Raw genomic sequence first — 25,858 nt, 5'->3', positions numbered from 1 at the left:
AAAATGACGGCTCGTCAAAAGAAGTGCAGGACACTTCTTGGGACGTTTTTGGAGGCGTTTTTCATTGACCATTGAAAAACCGCTCCAAAAACTTCCGCGAAAAAAGCGAGTTGCTACAAAAACGTCTGAAAATCAGGAGCTGTTTTCGATTGAAAACAGCTCCGTATTTTCAGACATTTTTGGTCACTGTGTGTGAACATACCCTAAGGTGTGTTTTGCTGGCCCTGTCTTATTTTCAGGATGAATCAATAGTGCAACCTACTGGGCTACTTTCCCACAGTAAGAAGAGGCACCCTGGTTGTCAGGTGTACAGAATCATTCATCCAAGTAACGTGCGTGTACTGTATCTTAAGAGCTAGTTCACACAGAGTTTTTTTTGTGCTGATTTTGACGCGGAAACTGCGCAAAAAAACTGGCCGAAATCGCATTCCATTTAATGAGAGGCAGAGGAGAAAAATAAATCGCTTGTGGGAATGAAGAAAATGACATGCTCTTTCTTCCCGCGGTTCAGTCTCTGACCTCCCACTGAAATCAATGGGAGTGCTTTTCGCTGCGTTTTTTTGTCCGCGGCGCTCGATGGCCGTGACCAAAAACGCGCCAAAGGACGTGCAGGCAGGTCAAAATCTGTGTCAGAATTCCTTTAGGAATTGTGAGGCAGATTTTTCTGCCTGCTTGAAACCTCTGTGTGAACATGGCCTAAAAGTGATGTTCTCTTTTAACCAATTGAGCCTTTAATTCATACACATGAGGTAGGAGTCAAAACAATTAATAAAAATGTATTGGAATGGCTCATCTGCCAACCAGTCACAGTTTTAGTACAAACATGTTTACGGCATATCAACAGATTATTTCATCAATGTTTATTTCTATTACTAGGGACTGCACTATACAAGGGTGGGCTTTATAGGTTTTTTTTTTTGTTTTTTTTTAAAACCCATAAATCTATAACTTGATCTGTTTATTAGATTGGTGTGACAGAGTTTCCATTCATATCTATCAAAGTTGACACCCAAACCAGCTTCAATTTATGTTCATATTATATTTATTCTCATAGTAACTGAAGAGCATAACCAGTAGAAGTTATAAAATGGCGCTGTGCAGTAACAATTACTATAGCCTCATAGAGGAGGTCTGCTGTAGACAACCCCACGCCATATGACCCAATCAAATTATCCTCCCTACTCCATTAGCTAAAGCAATGATAAACCTGCGTCCAAAGCGGCTCTCCAGAATCTCAGGCTTTCTTTGAAAACAATGGATCCCATGTGATGTTTGATAATAGAACCCCTTTAGAATCCCACTTTGTCTACTGCACATAGTGGAGGTAACTATTTTACGGACTAAAACAATAGTCCCGAAAACGCTGTCGTGGACTACAATACACATGTTGTTACTTGGCAGGAGATAAAGTAGGATTCTTTGCAGCCCATTATGGTCCATACACTGAGCCCGACACTCTGAGGCCCTGGGACAGAACAGTGGACAACTAGATTATGATGTCACAGGCAGTTCTATCTGAAAAGACAAACATCTGTTCCTGCCTTCCGACAGCCCATACAATGGCTGCCTTCACCGTCTGTACATGAAAGAGGCACAGTAATGTCATTTTATTTAATGGTAGCAGGAGACCGATACAGAGGGTAGCATGTAAAAAGCGTAGGCCTATTTTGTAGTCTGTATTTGAGCACCGTGGTATGTTCGCTTACGAGATATCTTTATATGGCCTCGTAAACTTAGTCATACTTTTTTTTTTAATTCTGAGTTTATTTATTTATCAAAGGTGAATGACAGAAAAATAACACGTCACAACTTCTGAAAAACATAGACATGACCTAAGAACACCAATGTAAATTATACCATCCTAGGAAAAATGGAAAAAAAGAAGGGGAGCTGGAGAGGTGAAGGAAGAAGAGAGGGAAAGAGGGGTATTAAGGGGGGACTTATCCTCAGGGTCCGCCCCACAGGCAGACGTCCCAGGGTAGAGACACGATAATCCAAGAACTCACAATTAGGACAGTAGATCCAGATACTCCGCAGAATTCTCGAAGCTAGACCACACTCAACTTAGTCATACTTAAGATTAGTGTTCCCGTCCGAGACCATGGACCTCATTTTTCCAAGTAAACGAGTTCTTAGATTTGTTTGCAACATTGTGAGAAATGTTTTTGTTACGATGGTCACTTGTATATGAACTCCCTTATCCCAGTCCTAAAACCCACATTGAGAGACCTATGGTTTTTGGATGTCAGACAAGTACGATGAACTGGGCCCTGTGGAAAAGACATTTAAGAAACGACTAGTTCCTTTATAATGTTTGTACTCAACCTGTAACGTAATAGCCGTCTCCTGTTTTATAGTGTATTTATTACAAATTTACAAAGAATATTTTTAGATTTTACTGCCATAGATACATATTCCCTTATGTTATATTTTCTGTTGTGTTTGCAGCAGGTGACTTTTGTAAAATTTGTGAGAATTTTTCCTGATTCTCATTTTCGGATTTCCTGCTGTTTTCCTGGTGGTGCTGTCATTAGTACATTTCCTCACGGTTATCCAGTGCTCTAGTCGCAATCACTTTTACTTGTGAAGGAAGAGATTCTAATAATTATATTGGCATAAGGAACAGATTACAATTTAGTAATTATTATAATACTTAACTAGAATCCCTAATCTAATAAAGTGGATACAAACACAACTATAATAATTGCAACATTCATTAAGTAAAAAGTTACAAAAACGTTAAATATTTTGGAAACCAAAAACATTTGGAAAGTCAATATAGCACAAATATAATGATTCACTATAAGAAGAACCATTCTTTTCATAGCAGACAGGATAGGAGGTCTTTAGCAAGGCCTCCGAACCATCCCAATTTTTCATGGCATAGTCACAATTGTCTAACTTCGAAAGGAGGAAAAATATACAGAGATGTGGCTTAGATCTATTCTTGGCAATTCATTGTAAATATTGGGATGTATATTTCAGTTTTCAACCATTCCACTTCCACACACGTCCCCTATAGTAATGAGCAGAGCTAGGGAATGCAAAGGTGTGCCAACAATGTGCTTTTCTACTGCTAGTAGAACTTTGAGCTGAACAGCGACGGCTTTGTTCACATCTGCGTTGGAGCTTCCATCAGATTTAACAGGAAAAATGATGAACACCATCGCAGAACGGAATGGATCCCATTGTAAGTCAATGGGGTTTGTCGGACGCCAGTGTTATTCATCATATGAACAGAATACAAATGTGAACATAGCCTAAGTCAGTTGAGACACTTCTAATATGCGGTTTTCATACTACATTTTCCAAGAAAGTCTTTCTTGATCTGATGGATTAGATCTGATCCTGTTCGTGGCATGGTTGCTTTCTTCCAGAAACAGCCCCACTTTTGTCCATAGGTTGCGTATGGTATTGCAGCTCAGACATATTCAAGTGAACAGGACTGTGTTGTGATGCCAGATGCATCCCACAGACAAAAGAGACGCCGTTCCTGGAAGAAAACAACCATGCTTTTCTAATCTCACAACCCCTTTACAGCTCATGCACGTAGTCGTAATACGGCGTTGTCCAGGAGTCCTTAGTCCCATAATTATCAATTTGTATTATTTTTCTTGAAAATAAATTTTAGGTGGACACACTCTTCAAATACCTATGAGCATAAAAGCTGCTGTGAAGCCAGTATCCTGACTTATCATGCTTCACTAGGAGGGAGCCTTTAAGAAAATCTTTTTTTTTTTTTTATAGATTATCTATTGTGACAAAGATGTAAAATATTGTAGTGATTTAACGTTTTGCAGTGTTATATTAACGTTGGAAGAATGTAAGCTCCATATTTGTTAGGTTCATGGTTACAGCCCAAAACAATTACTCTGGAACAAAGAAAAATAACTATTAGCAAAACATCACTGCTAAATTTAATGTAGTTGAAGTATTAAAGTATAACATTTATTCTTTATTCTCATCTTCCAAATACATTTTTGTTTACAGTTCCTGTTTATTAAGTGTCCCCATTACTGATGTTAGCATATTTTTTTTTTTACATGTGTAAACTTGTGACTGGCACTTAAAGGGTTAACACGGCCTTGCACTTTTGACTTTTTGTAAATAAAATATTTCTGATTATATTATTACAATGTACATATTGTAAATGTTCCGTGTACAAATTTTGAGTCGAATATTGAAATTAGTTTATTTTATATGATGTCAAATAGAGGCGTTTATAAATGTTCCTATGGATATAATTTTGTAATGAAATGTGTCTTATAAAAGGACAGGCTGGTAGATTTATTTTATGGTCTTGGACAAGCTTTCTTGTTGAGCCTGTTGCAATGTGAAAAAAAGCTTTAATAGAGTGCATATAATATTTTAAAAAAAGATAAAAAAATAAATTAAAAAAAAGACTACTTTTAAAGCCTGTTGAACTTGGGTGAAATTATTTGTCAGTTTAATCTGGACTCTAGACCCAAAATTTGCAAACAATGCAAATGAGCACTTATCCAAACACCGACGCCTTTCAGACCTATAAATTTATACACAAATATCTACAACCTCAACATTTTTCACTAAAAAAAGTGGTTGATCTTAGCTGATCGCCGAGGTGGCTTCAGTCTCGAAAGCGGTGGTCTTCGCGGGACAACCTCTATGTGATAGACTTCTCATGTTTAGCCTCCTGTGCCTGGTGGAAGGGATTGAGCTAAAATGTAGAGATAGGCACATCAAAAAATGATAGAGAACAACCTGTTAAAGTTTAAAAAAAAAAAAAAGGTATATTCTTTGTATCAATATAATGATATACAAAATCACTATAAAAATAGTGCAGACGTGTAAAAAAGTAGTCACCCCACATGGAGAAGTCCTTTCACTCAGATAGACCGGTAAGAGGTCTTGTTTTCCGAACTAGAGATCTGGAGGACGTCAGCAGAGACCTACATGGGAGGATAAGACGGCGTTTGACTAGACAACGCCAGGTGCGACGTTTCGGGGGACCTCCCCCTTTCTCAAGCGTCATGACACAATGATTCTGTCCTTGGTATTCTTTCATTTCCTGAGTCATACTCCACCCCTCAGGCTCGGCACTAAACAACACAGTTTAAACGTTTTGCCTGGAGGAATTGTTGTCCCTTTTTGTTCTATTTTAGTTAGAAAGTGTAATGTTCATAAACATAAAATCGGGACAACTGTGCAATTTATTTATGTTTTATTTATTTTGTTATTTTTTTTATTTATTTTTGAAAGGTTTTGCTGGTGCAGATTATATAGTAACTTGATTGAACTGCCACTGGGCAAAGACCAACTCGCTGGACCTCTTGTTTTCAAAATCGTTTGTTTTTTGTACATTGACAAATAATAGTTATGAAGTAACATTTTAACTCTGTTAGGCCTTATTCACACGAGCGTATTTCACGTCCATGATAAAACAACAGACGTCACCCGGACCTATGCAATTCAATGGGGCCATTCAGACATTGTGTTTTTCACGCAACGTGTGTCTGCTGCGTGAAATTCACTGCATGACCTATACTTGTGCGTTTTTTTGCACATCATACACCCAATGAAGTCAATGGGTGCGTGAAAATCACAGACAGCACACGGTCCCATATCCGTGTGCTGTCCGTGATTCACGCAACAGTTGCTAAAGAAATGATTAAAAAAAACACCTCCTTAATTTTTTTTTGCGGACGTAAAAAAACGCGTGACATATGGATGACATACGCGCGTAAGAGATGCAGCCGCACACCATATACGGATGTCACATGGAACTGCAATGCACGCAAAACGGTGCATTTTTTACGCGCGTAAAACGGACATGCTCGTGTGAATAAGGCCTTAATGTTCTTTTCATCGAAAACAAAATAAAGGTTTTGAACGAAAAATTATCCAACTTTGCAAAAATAATTGCTCATCTCTATTTAAGGCAACAGATTCTATAGAAGAACTCTTAGGTTATGTTCACACGGGCTATTTTTAGACGTTTTTCGGGTCGTAAACGCCCCAAAAAACGGCTAAAAATGCGGGGGCTAAACGCCTCCAAAGATCTGCCCATTGACTTCAAATGGGAAAAATGGTGTTCTGCTCACATGGGGCATTTTTAAAAAAACACCTCCTAAAAAGAACTGCATGTCACTTCATGAGCCGTTTCTGGAGCAGTTTTTCATATAGAGAAGCAGCCCAAAAACGGCCGTAAAATGCCGCAAAACAACGCTAGTTGGTTAAAAAACGGCTGAAAATCAGGGATGTTTGTCCTTGAAAACAGCTCAGTATTTACAGCCGTTTTTTGTTAGGCGTGTGAACGTACCATTAGCCCTCATTTGTTTTAAAGGGGTATACTGGACTCCAAATGTTGCACTTAAAATCCTTTTATTTTATGGTGATCACCGGCTGTGTGTTAAGAGGCTTAGATGATACACGACTTAATTAAAAAGGGCAACAGGAAAATAGAGAAGGTTCAGAAACAAAGATTTTATTAAGCATAACATTTACATTCATCTTGTCGTGGATATATATATATATATATATATATATATATATAAATATCTAAATATATCTATAAAAAAAAAGTGCAAATGCAGAAAAAGAAATATAAAAGATAAAATAAAAGCCAAAATGCAGAGCATATAAATGTAACTACGTGAAGAAGCTGTAAATCAAGGCCCTTTCTGGTGAATGTAGTCTCAGAGTATGGCCTTACCTTTTTGCACACAAAAGCTCCAGCCTCCCACCAATAATCCTGACAGTTACATGTTGATACACAAGTTCCTGTTCTAAATTATCATAAATTCTCTAAATTTTTCTGTATTCACACTGCAAAAAAATAATATTAAAATTACACTGTAAATTATATGTGCCCCTGAACTGTACAGAAAAAATAAAATTTCTCCTGCATAAAACAAGGATTCATATAGCCATGTCAACAAAAAAGCGTAGCAACAAAAAAAAGTGTAGCGGCTGAAGTGTAAAGGCAAAAAATTATAAAATCTAGCTGGTCACTAATGGGTTTAAAAAGATACGCTCTCCCTCATCCATCTGACATATCCTGTGGATCTGTCATAAATGTCAGTCATGGGAAAACCCGAGGGTGGGCGGCCCCCTCCGACAGAAACGATCGGGGGCACAAATACTGGTCATGGCAGCCCGGGGGCCTAATGAAGGCCCCCAGATCTGCCTTCTGTCTGCCTCTGCTAAGCCATGTCGCCGCATGACAATAACCTGCATTGTATTCTACCAGCGATCTAACGATTTGTAAAAGTAGTAATGTATGAAATAATTTTTTCCTATTTTCTGTTGTCTAAAACCTCGGTGTGTCTTATAGTCCAAAAAAAATGGTGTGTGTGTATATATTATATATATATATGGAGAGCCCCTTCTTTAGCAGACATTTGCTGCATAACTTTAAAGGAATATGCATCTTAGTTGTTCCTTATCAAGAGACGGAGAATGTTGATTTGCCAGCATTTAAAACAAAGAAGAGAAAAATGTTACCCAAAGTGACTACTCAGATGAGTGCTTACATGTTCTTTTCGTCACATGCAAAACATGTGTAATTGCTTGGCTTCCATTTCCTTACGTGCACTGGTTTAGCTAGCGGATCTACCTTCCTATTGACAATATAATAAATTGAAGTGGGTTTCCAAGCTTTTGACATGAGTATCATTTATCAGATTGCATAAGCAGGGCACTGTAAGCTGGTAGCCCCATCGATGCCTCAACAATAGCGCACATACTCTGTAATGCTTTACCTATGATCGGACATGCTCTCAATGGCTTCATGTAGCTGGCACTGATGAGTTGACATCTCCGATCAGAGCTGGAAAGTGATAGCCATTTACAAAGCAAACAGAGCCCTATGTTCAGAGCTGGTGTGTGTCCCCTAGTTCACAGATCCCCTCAGATGTCAATTTTGAAAAGTGGCGAACCCCCTTATCGACATTTTTCGGTCCATGGATGCCACTGGTGGATGATATAATCGGAAGCGTGGGTAGGGTCTGGAAAATCAGATAAATAAAAGGACCATACTGCTAATAAAGATCAGGACAATTCAATGAAAGTGAATCTCTTTTGAAGACATAACCCAACGATCAGCTTATCCTAAAGCGCATGTTCTTTCAATAGGGTGAGGAAAGAACAGATACCTCTGGTGCCGCTCATCTCCGGAAAAGAATAGCATTAGACAGTTTGGAATTGGGATCAGCTGTGAATAGTCTAGTGCTCATGCAAAGAAAAAAAGAAAAGAAAACAGATTTATGTTGTAGTGTAATCTTCATTTATTGAATACCCGCAACAGAAAAGCAAATTGAATCAGGGCAGTAACAAGACAAACATTACTTGACACTCATTCTGGTTGACTGTTGTATAAACGGTTTATACTACTGCATATTTGTGAAGAAATTCAGACCTCTGAGTGGCTGGGGGATCAATACCACATACATCAGTATACTGAGGCAATGCTAAGGATATGTTCCCACAGAGCAGATTTTGAATGCATTTTTTCAATACAAAACCAGAATTGGATCCCGGAGAGCAGATTTATAAATCCTTCCTCTATCTAAATCTTCCGTTTAGTTACCATTCCTGGTTTTGGCATGAAAAATACTGGCAAAATCTGCAAAGTCTGAACATACTCTAATGGTGAGAATACATGGAGCGGCAGCCGAAACCAAGACCACATGCAGTGGCGAATGGCTGCACGATTTTGCCAGTAATACTTTTAAAATAGTGCTACCATTCACCACCACATGTGGCAGTGTTTTTTCCGGCCGCATGCGGCTAACACACCCTAAAAGATTCAAGTTACTAATAAAATAAAATGGAAATTGTATTCCATTAAACAGTTAACAGTATTTGACAAACACAGTGGATTAACAGTGGTGCTGTAACGCAGTTAGTTATTTCAGAATATATACACAAATTAATATTATATAGAGAATAGTATCAATTTATAATCCCAGAATCGGACTTTAGGACAATATGAAAATAGCTTTGGGTTAATTATCTTTTTTGACCTCTGATCCCTGTATACCTTTATATGTTGTACATATGATATCACTGGTATGGCAATAAAACATTAAATATGGCTCTGGAAATAGGCTTCTTTAGGATTAGATCCATCCATATAATTCTCTTCAGATGAAGGTCAGGCACAGAGAAGTCTCAGGTTATGCATTTTCCCATACATGTCCCAATGTTATTCTTAGTTCTACCACGGTTCTACGTGCTTGCCATCATTGATTGTGTCATATGATCCCTGGTGTATGGGTTTCAGCATCAATGCAGTGTTACATTTGGTATTTAGCATTAGCTTTGTACTTTTGAAAAACATCCAAGGTTGTGTGCCCTCAAAGTAAGGTCATGTACAGTTTTATAAACCATCAAAAAAACAAGCAGAGATCCTTCAAGGAGGGGGCAGTTTTATTTGTGCATGACATCAGCATTCTAGTTCCATGCAGGCAGAGAAGGACTACAGGTCACAACATGAACTGCAAGACACAAAGAGGGGGCACAACCAGCACTCACTGTCTTGCTGATGTCATCAAGAGCTAAGTTGTTCTTACTGATCGTAGCCCAAATATAGAGCTTCACATTAATTCAAAACAAGGTGCGGTACCTGAATTAGCCTTTTGCTGTTGTATACATTAGCTTTCTAGAGTATCATATAAATGTATCTTTTATATTATGATAATATAATATATATATTCTGTAAGCAATTTTATTCTGCTTACTACACCTAGTTTAGTTTGTGCCAGGAAAAGCTCCCAGGCACTGACAAAAGTGCAGAGGATTTGAAGAGTATCTTTCCAAGGCTAGGTAATGATAGCTTTATCTTCAATTCTCCTTTTAAAGGTCTTCAGCAAGCGCTGTCACCTCTCCTGACACGTCTATTGTAGTAGATACTTGTATTCTCCAAGAAAGAACAATGCTGGAGAACTTTTCTTAGAACTCTGCATTGTGCTGCTCCTCTATTATTCCTCCTTAAAATGTATGAATAGATTAACAGCTAAGTGTTAGGCCTTATTCACACCGTGTCCGTATTGCGCGCGCAAAAAACGCTGTGTTTTGCGCTCGCAAAAGGTCCGTGTGGCATCAGCATATGGTGCGTGGCTGCGTGATTTTCACGCAGCCGGCAACATTAGGACTCTGTTTTTATGTTTATGGGGCGTGTCTCCACACACTGACAGTGTCCAATCAGTGCTATTGACAAGAGGAATGGTAATACAGTGTTGTCCGTTTATCCATACGTTTCCAGGAAGAATAACAGAGGAACAATGCAAAATTCTAAGAAAATGCACCAGAACTAGTATTTTATGATGATTGAAAGTATTTTCTAAGACAGACATGTCAGGAGAGCTAATACTCTTTCGGTCATAATTTTTATCATTTACAATTTACCAAGTCCCTTTAAATGGCAGATGAGAGGCATTTTATTGTAGGTATTTTCTTCCCCAAACACTGAAAAACTACAAAACCTGAGATTATATTAATTGTGGACATTATACCCACAGTGTACCTACCATTTACAAAGTGATTAGTGCCATCACAAAAGTAGGTCTCATTTCTAAGAGGATATCTCAAACCTAAATATTTGTAATGCTTTAATCCCAAGAATGGTTATGGCCGTCTCCACTCTTCGTCCGCGATAGGTGCACTTTTTTGTATTACATTATTTAAATTTTTTCTGGCAGCTAAAAGCAACGATAAAATATAATAGATACAGTACCAGGCAAAAGGTTTGACATTGCAGTTACATTACACCAGGAACATTACAAGGACACGATACAGGAATGACTATGTTTACATAAGTACATTCTTTGTAAAGAAAGTCAATACTATGGCAAATAACTGATAAATATACATTAGGACATAAAAGCATAGCTTTACCTTAAAGGGTTGTTCCCATCTTTATAAATCCATTTATTTTGCTCAAGCATGTAAAGATATACATTTTTGGAATTACCTTTATTTTTCTAAATGATGTATTTTTCCAGGGATTTCCTCTCAAAGTCTTGTTCATTGCATCTTAGTTTACGCCTCGTTGTCTAGGGATCCGGCCACCACTGCTTTCCTGTAGCGGTGGCCGCGCCTGCGCAATTATATCCTCTCCGTCCTTAGGAGAGGATGTCAGTGTTCTCATGAATGCGCGTGCGCATTAGATGCCGGCCCGGCCACCTCTCGGGTGGATTCATCAGCGGTCGGCACCAGGTCCTGCCTACTAGGTAGGTGTTCACACGGAGGGGGGGGGGAAGGCTGTCGCGAGAGGGGGGGGGGGTTGGTGCCGCGAGGGACGGGGCCAGTAAGGCCAGTTCACACAGAGTTTCTTGACGCGGAAACAGCGTCAGAAAATGCGCCAAAAAACGGCCGAAAATGCATCCCATTGATTTCAGCGGAAAAACCGTCTTGCAAGAAAAAGCGTCATGCCCTATCTTCGGTCGTCTACGTCTCTGACCTTCCATTGACATCAATGGGAGGCAGAGAAAGCGTAATTCGTGGCATTTTTTTCCCCGCGAGGATCAATGGCCACGGGCGAAAAACACAGCAAACTGCGTGCAGGCAGATAAAAATCTGTCACAAGATTCCAGATGGAATTTTGAGGCAGAATTTTCTGCCTGCGAAAAACACTGTGTGAACATACCCTAACAGAGTAGAGCGGCATGATTGACATCGAGCCGCTCACAGCCCCTTTTATAAAAGGTAACCAGCACTAGCTGCTTTATCTAGTTGGAAAAAAAGGTCGTTAGGGAAGGAATTTTTTTAAAATTTTTACAACACTAGATTTAGAATTTTATTTACGTTTCGGAAGCATTTTAAAAAAATTACTCAATTTGGGAATAACCTTTTATAGTAAATGAACAATGGCTTTGTCGGAACTAAAGGCCGATGCCACGTGGAAGCTCGGTGTGCCCATGTATTTTATCCTTGATGATTGCACTTCTCCACTATTACCCTCCATTTAAAGCTAGTAATGGACTTCCTGATGATGGAACGATGACCGAGGTTTGTACTAATAATCTGTATCTATGGTAACACAATTATCTTTCAAGTCCAATGAAAATATGGGGGAATGGTTGGGAATTGTTTGAGGAGGTTTCACATCTACATATACTTTGACAAAATGTGAATAATGAGAGGCCGAGATGGTGAATGACATGATTGCCGCCGAGCTGCTTCTCACTACTCTACTGGCAGCTTAGTGGCCATCCATCCTTGAGCTTAAACAATAGAGCAGTGATGGTAAAAAAGGAAAAAAGATCTGGTCTGCCCTTTGTGATTTCTTTTAAATAGGGTTATCAGCCAGTGTATTCCAAGCAAATAGACAATCTTTACTACAATAAGACTGTATTCACACAGCGTTTGTGAACTATGTTCAGCGTAAGTGGCGGTAAATCTCCTGGCGCATGCACCGAACGTTTCAATAGGCCCCCAATTACTCAGCATATGCCAAAATGATGTTTTTTGGTATACATCAGAAAACTTTTTCTTTTTTGCTGGATAGAATAATATAGTAGACTACGCTCTTCTTTACTAAGGCATACAGTAAAAAAAATATATACTGTACTGTATACAGTTTTACTTTGGGAGCCAATTGATGACATATGCCTATATAGTGGTGTATATCCCAGTCTTCAGTCAGGAAATTTATGTGTTCATCGCGAGTGTTCAATTTTACAAATTAGACAGGAAAAAATATATATATTCTGAATATGTGTGAAATTCCCTACATGCAGCAATTGAATCTTCTGCTTTAGATCAGAGGCCCCGACCTTTTGTACTCTATGAGCCACATTCAACTTTGAGAGGTGGTCGGGATCAACATCAATTTAAAAAATGAAGAAGGGACATATTATAAATAAGAAGTCATGATATTGAAGTCCAAAATTTTGTGTCCTGTAAAACTGTTCAGTGGTTAGGATAGGTAATATACAATATTTTCAGTGTGGATGTCGTATTGTAATCAGTGCATATGGCGATAACGGAGAGCTCCTACTGCGAGCCAAAACGGAAGGTGGCGAGCCACATGTGGATCCAGAGCCACGGGTTGGGGACCACAGCTTTACATCAATCAGTAACTATAGATCATATCATCCATTGGAATGCAAAAAATCTTTAAAAAGCTACCTCCTGTTTTACCAAAAAATGTAAAAGTAGTTCCACGTCGTCACAGTAAATCTATCCTAGACTACATGAATCTTCTTGACCCCAATGCTTAGATAGAGGTGGCAGATCCTCCAAACCGCTTGCTTTTCTTATGACAGGCAGCTTATTAAGATTCAATAGGTGGCATCAATGAAGGAGTCATCACAAAGAACATGGATTTACACTAACTGCAGGAGCAGATTGGTAGGATCTGCCAGCTTTATCTGCATAACAGGCCACAGTATGTCATTGAAGTATATAAAAGTTTCACTAAAATGGAATAGGTGGAAATGCAGCCAAGTATTAAAGCCATGTGAACAAAATGTGACCCCGGCCTTACATGTCAAATATTTAAAATCTGCATTATTTCTGTAAGCATAATCCAAGACCATTTATTTTATACATACTATAATACAGCAGGACTGCAATCTGAACTGGAAAGCACATGTATACAGTGGATATGAAGTGCAGGCTTTTCTCCTTTGTAACAAAAATTGCATTATAGCCCTAAAAACATTTAAAAAAAAAAAAAAAAAGTATCAACTGTGGCCCATAAGAGGAAAAAAACAAAGAAACCAAACTTTAAAAGATAAATTGGCCATTTTATGTAGTGGTCTGTGAGGTGAAGATTAGAAGAGGAGGGTTCCTTATACCCTCTTACTAGCACGCATTTGAGATGTCCTAGCGGTTTCTAACTTGGCTTTGAAATCAGTAGGTTTTTCAAAAAACCTGACAAGTGAAGGCTCATTTAGAAGTGAGGCCAGGATCTGCTCAAATGCAAAAGACCATCCAATGTCTTCTTTGGAAGGGCGAGAAGCAGTCTTTTCCACCTCTTGCAGAGCGCTGCTCCCCTGAGTGTTGTCAATAAGATTAGTACCTCCCTCTGTTGGTAGAACCCGGGCCTGTGAAGCTGGATTCTGCAGTTTCCTCCCCACTTCTTCCATACGAAGTAGGAGACTGGTGACAGCCGCAATGGCACGGTATAACATTTCTTCTTCAGGGTCCCCACGAAATAAGTTGTATAATGTCTTTGAAAACTGGATGAACTGGGTCTGATGAAATAGATGAAAAAGTACATTATAATAAAATAAACTTTTCTATTAGTCTTTTTTGAGTCAAATGGAGAAAGTATTAATTTAATGAAACAAAAAAAAAAAAAAAAAAAAAAAAAAAAAAAAGATGATCAAAGACGAAAGAACTCAAATTGTATTTTACGGTCTATCCTCAACAAATTGTATCAGACATCACCGGTGTTAGAAGGTAGTCAGTATTGTAAAAAGGCACAGGTGTAAAAAAAGCGTACCTCTAGGGAAAAATAAAAGCTTCACAGTGCTCTCAGATCCTCATGTACAGTACCTTTGTATAGACTTTACATTACAACTCTGCGGTTTGTGCTGAAGACCTCTCCTTACCCCTAATTTGGTAACAGGAAGCGATAATCATTGTCTGTCATGTTACAGCTACAGTGGAGCTGCAGCCCGGTCATGGTCACAGTTTCTATAAGACTGCTAAGCTCACATTACACTTTCCACTTTCCCCAACAACTGCTGTTAGTACATTGCTGTGACAATGACTACTGTCACACCCCTCTCACACAAGAGAGGGAGCGAGAGACTGACTGCTTGAATCATTGCCGATGCTGCAGTAATAAAAGGACTATTAGCTAGCAAGTTCCCTTTACCAGATCACAGAATCGTCATCAGCACAGAGTTATGGTATATACCACTGCATCCCTTGGAATCTGCAGGAAACAGTAAGCCTCTGCTGCAAAGCTTCAATTGACTATAGTGAGGCTTCCTGGTTGCTACAGATTCCATGGAGATAAAAGACATTGCTAGTTCCTGCGCTGGAACAAAGCACTGCAGGACTGCGCAGCAAAGGCACAAACACTGCAGGAATGAGTCATTTTAACACGTCAAATTGGTACATGACACTACATGCTGCAGCATATCCTTTTCAAGTTATAATTGGAGAAACACTTTAAAATAATGAAAGAGGTTAACGTAACTTACCTGGTTCATTCTGGGTAGGTCCTTAATACTTTCCTCCTTACGTACCAGTTCATCTTGCCATTGTTTCAGATATGCTTGAATATCAATCTTCCCTTTACCTATAAATTCAGACATAATGTTTAGAAGTTTCCCTGATGCAAGTCCCCACAAAAATGATCGTTTGTTAGGTTGGAGCCATATAATAGTTGGCTGATATCAGATGGAATGATTTATTTCAATGCCTTTTATAAATTGGCTTAAACAGGTACCGTAGTCAAAAAGGACACCTTTCAAAACAAACTATATCAGTCCAAAATATTTTAATATACTAAATACCTTTTTCCGGACTCTTAGTGTTCTCGTCGGGACTAGAGTTTTCTATAGGAGAGGTCACTGTTCGAGAAAAAGGTTTTATTATATCCAACAAGAAGAAAATTAATGTCTTATTATTAAAGTAACGGATTCATGGGCGATTTTGTGGGATTTGATTTTAACATTCAGGGCCAGTTCACACGTTGCGTAAATACTGCGAATTTTCTGCAACGGAACTAGTTGCGGAAAACCCGCAGCAAATACAGTAACAGCAAAGTGGATGAGATTGAACAAATCTCATCCACACGCTGCGTAAATACCGCTCAGAAATTGACCTGTGGTGTGTAAATTCATTCCGCAGCATGCCAATTGTCTTTACGTAAACGCTGCTTATATGTTGCGGAATTTCCCCAATGAATTCAATGGGGATGTAAATCCTGCATCAAATAGCAGTTTACGTTTTTTTGCGGCAGATTCACAGTGATCCCGCCACAAAAAACGGAACTCAGAAGAAAATAATAAAAAATTAAAACTTCCCTAGGAATCGGTTTCATCCTCCTGGGATGATGCTTCAGCTCATGTGACCGCCGCTGAAGCCAATCCCAGGCTGTAGCGGTGGTCACATGGATGAAACGTCATCCCAGGAGGCTGGTCTGCTAGCTTGCCGGCTTAGTGCTGATGTTTTTCGCAGCAGACATTCCGGGCGAAAAACTGCACCACAGCTTGGTACGCTTTTTTGCCAGTTACACGGTTTCCATAACTCCCGACCATGTAATCAGTAAGTGGCCGGGAGGCAGCGTGAGCACAAGAACGTGGCCATGTAAACGAGCGCCGATGAACGAGGCAGTTCATTGATCGCCACTCGTTTGCTCCTTTCACAAGGAGCTAGTATAGGGACGAGCACTCGTTACGACGATCGCTCCTCCCCATACATTTGTATCATGTCGGCAGCACATCTCCCTGTTTACACAGGGAGATGTGCAGCCGACGACAATATTTTAGGCTGCCGAAACGATACGTCGTTGAACGTTTGTTTGTACATCAGTCATTGAACATTTGCTTGGTGGCCAGATTACACAGGGCAATGGTCGGGAATGAGTGTTCAATGAATGCTAGTTTGCCCGATAATTGGTCCGTGTAAAAGGGCCTTACCACTATAGATGTAGAAATCTTTAACTTGACTCTTAGCCCTTATTCACACGAGCGTATTTCACGTCCGTGTTACGTGCTTTAAAACAACGGCCCTCACACGGACCTATGCAATTCAATGGGGCCATTCAGTGTTTTTCACTCAGAGTGTCCGCCGTGCGAAACTCACTGCATGTCCTACACTTGTGCGTTTTTTGCGCATCACGCACCCATTGAAGTCAATGGGTGCATGAAAATCACGGACAGCACACGGACGTCATACGTGTGCTGCGCGTGATTCACGCAACAGTTGCTAAAGAAACGATGAGAAAAAGAAAAACACCTCCTTCAGTTTATTTTGCGGACGTAAAAAACGCGTGACATACGCACGTGAAAAATGCAGACACGCACCGTACACAGATTCCACGTGCAACTGCAACTCAAGAAAAACGCTGCGTTTTTTACGCGCGCAAAACGGACACGTTCTTGTGAATAAGGCCTTAATGTGTTAAATACACTGTGGCAGGAAAGTTTAACTTGACTTTTTCAATGCAATTTTTTTTTATAGCTATTGTTGTGGGATATCCTGCTGCCGCAAGTGATCAGTCAAATTACACTTTTAAATGTATTGTACGACAAAAAGAAAAACTATTTATTATTTTTATTTTCTGAAATAAAGAAACTTTGTAATATACTTTCTTTTTCAAACCTGCTCGGACCGCAGATTGTCAGTCCGCTTTGTGTGGATCCGAAGCTGCCGTTCTTGTGGTGATGCGTCGACACAGGCTCTGGTGGAATGAGCTCCCCCTCCTATCTGTCGATGACACGGATGAAGGGGAGGACTACCTGGCTCAATTCATCAGCTAAGCCAGCCCCCTTCTCAGTCTCTGAATCACACGTGACAAGCGGAGGCTGCTGGCTTGGCTGATTAATTGAGCATGGCAGCCAGCCCCTTCATCCACATCATCGCGTCACCACGAAAACGCCAGTTTCAGACTTCGGGTCCAAGCAACGGGGACTGAAAACCTGCGATCCGTGCAGATTTGAAACAGAAACTATATTACGAAGTTTCTTCATTTCAGAAAAGAAAAATAAATAGTTTTTCATTTTCATCGGACAACACCTCTAAAAGGATTTATATTAGAAAATATGAGCGCTCCATGTGCTCATTATTTTCAGATATATTAGTGTATATTTATAGAAAGCTGCTTAGCAGCCGGTTAAATAAAGATGTAGCCATGTGTCATTGTTGAAGGCTGACAAAATCCAGTTGCATTCTACTAAATGGGATTATATTGCAAATAAAATTACAAAAATTGTGTTGACAGCGCACACATGACAGCACGTCTATGAAGAAGATAAATGTTTTGGTAACTAAATCATAAGCAATGCAAGAACTGTAGAAGAAATATAGATCACATCTACACAAAGACTAGTCTAAAATAACTGCAGTCATGAGCAACGCTACACAGGAGAGAGTCCAATATCTAGAGCATGGTCAGAATACTAAACTTTACTTCTAATTCATCACAATTATCGGTCATTTACCATAAAGTTGGCTGAAATGCATCAAATCCTCTTTGGAAAGCTTGGCTTCCTCCGACGGGCTCAGAGATACCACTTCAGTGAAGGCTAAAATGTAAATAACACTATAAATATTACATTGATTTAAAACGTACTGAACATGTCACAGCGCAGTATTCGTTAGAAAATAAAAGGCAATACATCAAAGCTGCATTCTGAATTCTTTTGCTACATTTCATTTTTTTCTGCGGTCCACAGAATGCATAAATTATGGATGGACAGACATACCTGGAGGGATATGCATTTTAAAGAGCAGCTTGAGCCGATCAGTAAAACTGCCATTGACCATGAGATCTAGAAGAGAAGGGTTAAATGAGTTACAATTTGTCTGTCTTCAATCACCTGTAATTTAGATTAATATAGAGTATCATCTCACCGAATGCCAATGTAAACTCTTTAAAATTGATGAGGCCATCAGAATTTTCATCCAATAGACGGAAAGTCCATAATGCGAAGGAGTCTACACTAGGAGAGTACGCCCAAGGGCTGAGGAGATGGTACAGGGTCCGGAACTGCTGGCAGTCTATGTGATATTGCTCTAGATATGGCAAGCTTGGATCCAGGTGACTCAGGATGCTGCTGTTATTCTCACTCCAGTAACAAGACAAGAAATGTTCTCTCTTAGAAGAAAACATTAATATCATATCAATATCAAGGATATCACATAACTGAAATGCAAGTGAATTTCTACAAGCAAATCACGATGCGAAAAACGCTTTCTCTGCATCCTATTGATTTCAAATGGGAGGTCAGAGACGGAACCGCAAAAAAAATGCCTTCGTCTACCATTAAAATCAATGGAAGGCGATTTGGGCCTTTTTTTGGCGCGGTTTCCTTGTCAAAAACAGTGCCACAAAGCTCTGTGTGAACTAGCCCTTAAGAAGGGGGCTTTTGACCAATATCAGAAATATTCTCTGCATATTACACAGGCTATTTGTGTTCTTGTCAAAAAAAAGGAGAGTTGACATAGGCTTGGAAAACTTCAGGAACACCATGAATGCTACAGCACCAAAATACTTAAACACCCATGCACAAGGCATGCTGTGTGACAAGGACCTGGCACATAGAGTCCCTATGGGCCCGCTATACTGTGTGCCACTGTTCTGTGCTCAGAGATGGCACTATATGCTCCTCTGTGAAAATACCTGTGTAATAAGAAATGCGATGAAGCATACCACAATACGTTTTTCAAAGATGCTACATAAAATCGGAGGCACAGGGAGGTACATAAAGTTCCAAGCAGGCAGTAAATGAAGTAGCAGGTGCTGTATGGGATTTCCATGTTATCTGCTCACTGAAGGGTCAGCTCTCACACACTTAAGGCTTCGTTCACATCTGCGTAGTGGCTGTTCATGGCTTCCATCTGAGCTTTCGGTGAGGGAAACTCATGAAAGGAACCCTGACTGAAACAATAGGTTTCCATTTGTGTCACCATTGATGTCAAAGGTGACGGATCCGGTGCAAATGGTTTCCGTTTGTCACTGTTGTTTAAGGGTTCCGTCATTTTGAAGGAATGAATAGCGCAGTAGGCTACAGTACTGATTCCGTCAAAATGTTGGAACCCTTGCACAACTAAGAGAAATGGAAGCCAGTTGCACAAGATCCTCCACAATTGCGATCAATGGCGATGCAAACGGAAACCTATAGTTTCCGTTTGTTTCAATGAGGGTTCCGTTCTGACGGAAAGCTCAGACAGAACGCCAGAAGGGAACCCTGACACAGATGTGAATGAAGCCTCTTACTCACTGTACAATCTAACCGGCTAACACAATGAGCTGATAAGACCGAGCGCCAGACACACAATACAGTAAAAATTTTCTGCTTCTTTATTAGAACCTTGCAAAAAACTTCCCCAGCCACTCTGACCATTTTGGAGTACCGTGTCTCATATTATCTTGTCTTTGTTTAATTGTCAATTAATAACATTATACTGAACCCAACCATTGTCATTGTTTATTACGTTAAATTACCTTAAATATGTAATATAGTTCCTCCAGATCAGCAGGGCTAAATTTTACATCCTGTGATACAACTCTAACCTACAGGAAAAACATAGGTAAGAGGTGATGTTAAACGTAGGCAATCCAAATCATGCCACGTGACCTTCCATAAAGAGCAGTCAGGAAAACAATCACTAGGGATTATAAACAGATTACAAAAAAAAGAAATGCCCTTACGTTCCATAACACTGGCTACCTTCAAAACAAGCTTTTGGCACTTCTGACTTTTTTTTTTTTTAGTACATTTTACTCCGTGCTGTGTAGAAAACAAAAGTTAAAAAAATGTCTTGCTATCTGGAAACCGGCAACAAGCCAACTAGCTGCTGTTGACAGTTCTGAATACAGCTTTATTGATAATCTTTTAATGAATCGCACCTTTTACTTTTGAATACAGAAAGCATATGAATGTGCGTAAGGAAAGCTCATGAAAACCTTGATACCCTCCTACAGCCAGGATCATTAAAGAGATAGTCACCTGCAAAAAAACTACTGTACATACCTAGCTAGTATGTCCTGGTGATAGATTCAGCCCGTACAATCACCAAAGGGAGCCTGGCTTTCATTTACGGTTGTACTCCTGATCCTGGCTGTTTATCCATTAAGGTGCCCATACAAATCAGATGACTGTTGGGCGAACCCACCGATTTCGACAGAATCTATCTATCTGTTGTATATGGGGGAGTCCCGACTTTCCGACAACAGATATCATGGAAAGAAGGATAGGGCATGCTGGATTTCTACATTCCGATCCTTTGTTTCTGGAGGAGATAAGGAGATAAGCCACTGACAGGGGGGCCTGGCAGCATACTATTCCAATCTCCCCAATGAATACACATGAATGCACAGCCGAGCGTGCATGTGTATGCAGGAGTTGGGAGGAATCACTGTCGGACAAATGAGCGTTTGCCCTACATCTATCTTAATTGTACGAGCATCTTTGGATGCTGCGATCAATACTGAATATGGCCTTTAAGAAATATAAAACAAAAAGGAAGGGGGCTCCCTTTGTTTCAGCCCCGGCATTGTGATCATCAGGGCTGACGATTTTATCTCAACAGTCTATGGTCTAAGTAAGGCCCCCAAAGCTTTCCTAGGGAATTGACTTTTCGTACATACCTTAGTTTTGCCTCAAGAGATGTCTGGGCATTTTATATGCACAGGTAGTAATTTATTGAAATAAGTTTAATCTCTACTGAAACATAAAAAAAAAATAAAAAATAAAATAAAAAAGGAAAAAAAATAAATAAAAAACAATTGACATTTATAAAAATTCAGGTGCTAAGCATTGTTAACAAGCATTGTTAGTAGATTAGTACATACCACATTTTGCTTTGTTGTCGTTTCTAAAGTCTGGATGACATACAGGCGGTTTCTAGTCCGCATGCTTTCCACATCTTCATACCGAATGGCTCCAAACCTCTGAAGGTTATAAAAAAAGGATTAATTGCAAATAAATCTATAATATACATATAGCTGTCCAAATATGATTGTTTCGAAACAGTCTGATAGGCTTAAAATATCCCAGACTAATAAGGTGTATGTGATATCACTCCATAGGAAGCCGCTTCTCTAAACTTGACAAAACGTTTCACATCTGAATGGCTGGCATAAGACTGGCCACAAGTATAGCCTACCTCGTTTGACTCCCTGATAAGTTCTGTGATGTCCACTTTTGTGCTGTTCCTTTTTCTATCCGCTGTAGCAGAGGCTTGTTGTACACTTGAGGGAAGCGGGCTGTCTTTATTTATGACATTGTCAAAAAACCTGCAGATAATCACTTACTGTATCATTAGGATACATAACCAAACATTAACGGAATTTTCAAATTAAATTTACTAGTCACTTTGTAAGGACAAACAACTAGGAGACAAACTTAAAATACTACATTTTAAAACATTCCTTTAATCTGGCATTTGATAATCCAGAACATCGGGTTATCCAGCACTTGTTACCAGCAAAGAACTGCAATTTAGGCGAGGGCTGCACGACAACACATTTGCAAAAATTTGGATTTCTTGCGACTGTTGTGTTATCTTGCATGTCGCAACACGGCCACATTCGCTTTCATCACTGCGATGCAGGCAGAGCGACAAATCGATTTTTGGTCATGCAACCTGTGTCGCAGTCAAAGTCACCGTGTAAACCTAGTTTCACAACACCAGAACATACAGCATGACAATGGAAGTCTGATAATCACCAAAAAATGTAATCTGATAATCCAGCATTTATCAGGTCCCACTCCCATTGATGCCAGATTAAAGTAATTTTGCTGCACTTCTATTAGTTACCTAACCCTTTAGATCACCTGTAGTGCTCTTATACGTGGGGCGTTAGCATTCAGTCCCTAGTGACTAATCTCCAGGGCCATACATGCAGAGATGTTTTGCTAGTCTATAGATGAGGTATAAGCACACATATCTATAAATGTAGTCTGTCTATATGGCTGAATGTATGTACGCAATTTTCCCACAGCTACTGCCCCCAAGATCAGCCTGGTAGAGAAATCTAAAAGCTAGTACGCTCCTTAACAGATAACTGCCCCGAATAATACAAGAATTTGTCACTAAATGGGGAAATCCACTGAAAGACATCTTTTGACTTGTCATAGTGACATAACAGAAGCCATTTTTGTGTTGGTGAGTGAACGCAGACCACACAGATTTCTAAATAGAAGTGGTTCTGCAACCTTCCGTAAGGCTATGTTCACATTTGCATTGCCCGGTTTAATATCATCCATTATTTCTTAATGGAAGGTATCAAAATAACCGGTGCAAACGGATTATAATCCGTTTTACATTCACACCAATGATAAAAATAACCCATCCATTTTTTTTGAACAGAGAAAAAAAGTCCTGCGCTCTGCACTTTTATCGCTGTCAAAAAATGGTTGACGAACAGAACGGCTGCTATTTAAAATCCCATTGATTTCATTGGGATTTTTAAAACGGATGCATTTTTATCCGTTATTCGGATCTAAAAACAGATCAGAGTAACGGATTATGTAACGCTCGTGTGAAGTTACCCTTGCAACTTCGCACAAAATCCCCTCGCAACTAGACAGGTCTCTAATTCTCATGTTGCGGCGCAGAGCTTCAGGTTAATGTGGGCCCTTGAACAAGTTGGACCTCTTATGCCCCAACCTTTTTTCAACCACTCAGTATACCATATACTAATAAAGCTGCCAATTCAACGTTCACACGTAGCATGCGCTTTGCCAGATTTTTTTTTTTAAATGACATAAATGGAACATACCCAAAGAGGCTCCATTCAATGTCTATGGGTCCATCGGAAACAGCTGTGCGCTGTACTCCGTTTCTGTTGGCCCCATAAACGTGCTCAGTGGGAAAGCCCCTTTAACCCTTTCACTGACTGATATTAAGCTGCTGTATTTCTTCAGATGGGCAGAAGATTTTTTATTTTTTTTGCCTTCCCCCATTCCAACAGCTATAACTTTTTACTTTTACGTCGACGTAGCTGTATGAGGTTATTTTTGAGCGGAGTGGTAGTTTGTTTGTTTTGCAACATTTACAATACACAACAGTTAGGGCTTATTCACATGACAGAAATAGGCTGTGTGACAGACTTTTCTTTTAATGGCCGTCACACAGCTGCATTAAAAATCAACGAGAGGGGCTAGTCACACGGCAGGTTTTTTTTTTTACCATTAAACTTTACTGAAAAATGGTTTACTTTTTTTGTCCCATTAGTAGACTTATTTTTTTTCTCTACTTATATTGTACTGGCTTATATCTATATATCAATACATTATGCCTCTGAAGAAGACAACTAATATTGAGGCATTTAGGCAGGGAAAATCCTGTCACTGGTAGCATTGCAGACTGCGGTCACTACTAGCGGTTCTGCCTCCCATATACAAAGTGCTGAGCTCGAGCTCCAGCAGAAAGGTGAAAGGAGGGGTAGAAAAATAATTCATTAACTATATAAAGGCACTCTCCAGGTGTCAGAGAAGTGCCAGGAACGCTGTGTTGGAGAATTTACACCTGATGTTCTCCTGTAGATTATTCTGTGTAAGAGAAGCTACACAGGACCCAAATGCAGACAAAAGTGGGCCCTGGCATTTGCCCGATCTTTCCGGTTGCTGTCGCCAGCTGTGTCAGTTGGTTCTCGTATTCGTTACTTGTAGCAGTGGACATTAACCATGTGATCGCATACCGGTTGAGGATCGTGACCGCTTCAGCATCATCTTTGCAACCCAGTAGTTTGTCAATATTAAAGTGCAGCACAGTCAGTCCCAGCTGGAGGATGGCTTTGATCCCATCATAGAAAAAGCAGTCCACTACATTGACCGCACTTTCAATAGGCAGAACGCTGATGAAGAGGGTGAGGAACCATGAAAGGGACACCGATGAGAAAAATGTCATGTCTGTCATGTGATCATTCAACTGAGGTAAATATTCCTTGATGAGTTCTTCAAAGACGGCCTGATCTACCAAGGCACCTGGAACACAAGAAACCACCCGTGATTCTTCCAAATATTCTCTTATTATTGGTATTGTCAAAAATAACCACAAATATTACATTGCTACCTGCTAGAATCAGAACATTTCTCTCAGTCTTAATGCTTTCTTCTTGTAGACAAAGTAAACCACATGGATATGTCCGGCACAGGTCCAGCTGGACCCACATAGAAACTAGAGTTGGGGTGGAAGTATTCCCTATTCCCTTTGCACTCATGCATGTCCACGTGCAAGACATATCCAAGGGAGAACACAAGAGAGTAAGGCCTCATGCACACGACCGTGTTTTTGCGTCCGCAATTCAACCGCAAATCCACGGGTTAATTGCGGACCCATTCATTTCTATGTGGCCATACCCACTATCCGTGTTTTCACGGCTCTCCGCATGTCCGCACATCCGTGCCGCAGAAATTCCGGACATGTCTTATTATGGGCCGCAAATGCGGTGCGGACATGCCAATAGAAGTCAATGGGCCCGTGGAAATTGCGGATACACCTTCGTGTGTCATCCGCAGTTTTGCGGATTTGCGGAAGTGTTGCTAGGCGACGACCGGGAATGAGTTCTGTCGTCATCATGTTTTACCTAGGCTTTTTTTTTTTCATCCGCATTTTGCGGATTACATACGGATGAACTGCGGAGGACATACGGATGAACTGCGGATGACATTTCACGGAACACGGTCCTGGAATTTGCGGACCAGAAAAACACTACGGTCGTGTGCATGAGGCCTAAGTGGCTAAAGTGAACATCTGTAAACTAAGAACACTTAAAATACTCACATAGTAAATTATGAACAAATGGTTTCAATTAAATCCCAATAGCTTTAAGAAAATATTGACAATAGACCGAGAAAATTGATATACAGCAGAACACATTGCCAATGATGTGTAAACCAAATTACCTGTATAAATATATTTATATACGTATGACTAGCATAAATGAAAACCATTGTAATCCAATGTAAATCACTGGATAATAATGAACATCAGTCACACATTAAGGCCCCATGCACACGACCGTCATTTTTATCTACAATTACGGATCTGTAATTGCAGATAAAAATACTGACCCATTTATTTCTACGGCCCACGGACACCTTCCCGTATATTTACGGTTAAGTGTCCGGGCCGTGGATAGGGACCGCAAAAAAAAGGATAGGTCCTATTTTTTTCATTTACAAACCGTGTTCTTATACTTTATAATGGGAGCAGAGCCCGCAAATGCGTCTGTGCCATA

The 25,858-nt window shown here is 39.9% G+C and overlaps 1 protein-coding gene across 1 annotated transcript in view; it reads right to left on the bottom strand.

The window, feature by feature from the left end:
• Positions 1 to 8,231: 8,231 nt before the first annotated feature.
• TBC1D8B (TBC1 domain family member 8B) overlaps positions 8,232 to 25,858 on the bottom strand; it is a 43,806-nt gene continuing 26,179 nt past the window's right edge. Inside the window, exons 12-21 of the mRNA XM_075835868.1 lie at positions 24,317 to 24,602; positions 21,778 to 21,907; positions 21,464 to 21,562; positions 20,114 to 20,182; positions 18,520 to 18,763; positions 18,372 to 18,437; positions 18,108 to 18,191; positions 15,456 to 15,512; positions 15,141 to 15,238; positions 8,232 to 14,180 (exon numbers count right to left, since the gene is read on the bottom strand). Of these exons, the coding sequence (XP_075691983.1) occupies positions 13,776 to 14,180; positions 15,141 to 15,238; positions 15,456 to 15,512; positions 18,108 to 18,191; positions 18,372 to 18,437; positions 18,520 to 18,763; positions 20,114 to 20,182; positions 21,464 to 21,562; positions 21,778 to 21,907; positions 24,317 to 24,602 (1,538 nt within the window). The 3' untranslated portion in view covers positions 8,232 to 13,775. The remainder of the gene's footprint in view (positions 14,181 to 15,140; positions 15,239 to 15,455; positions 15,513 to 18,107; positions 18,192 to 18,371; positions 18,438 to 18,519; positions 18,764 to 20,113; positions 20,183 to 21,463; positions 21,563 to 21,777; positions 21,908 to 24,316; positions 24,603 to 25,858) is intronic.

The sequence above is a fragment of the Rhinoderma darwinii genome, chromosome 8 (genome assembly GCF_050947455.1).
Source record: "Rhinoderma darwinii isolate aRhiDar2 chromosome 8, aRhiDar2.hap1, whole genome shotgun sequence".
In the NCBI taxonomy this organism is placed as follows: domain Eukaryota; kingdom Metazoa; phylum Chordata; class Amphibia; order Anura; family Rhinodermatidae; genus Rhinoderma; species Rhinoderma darwinii.
The sequence above is the reverse complement of the archived record's forward strand: the minus strand, read 5'-3'. Positions and strand labels throughout refer to the sequence as shown.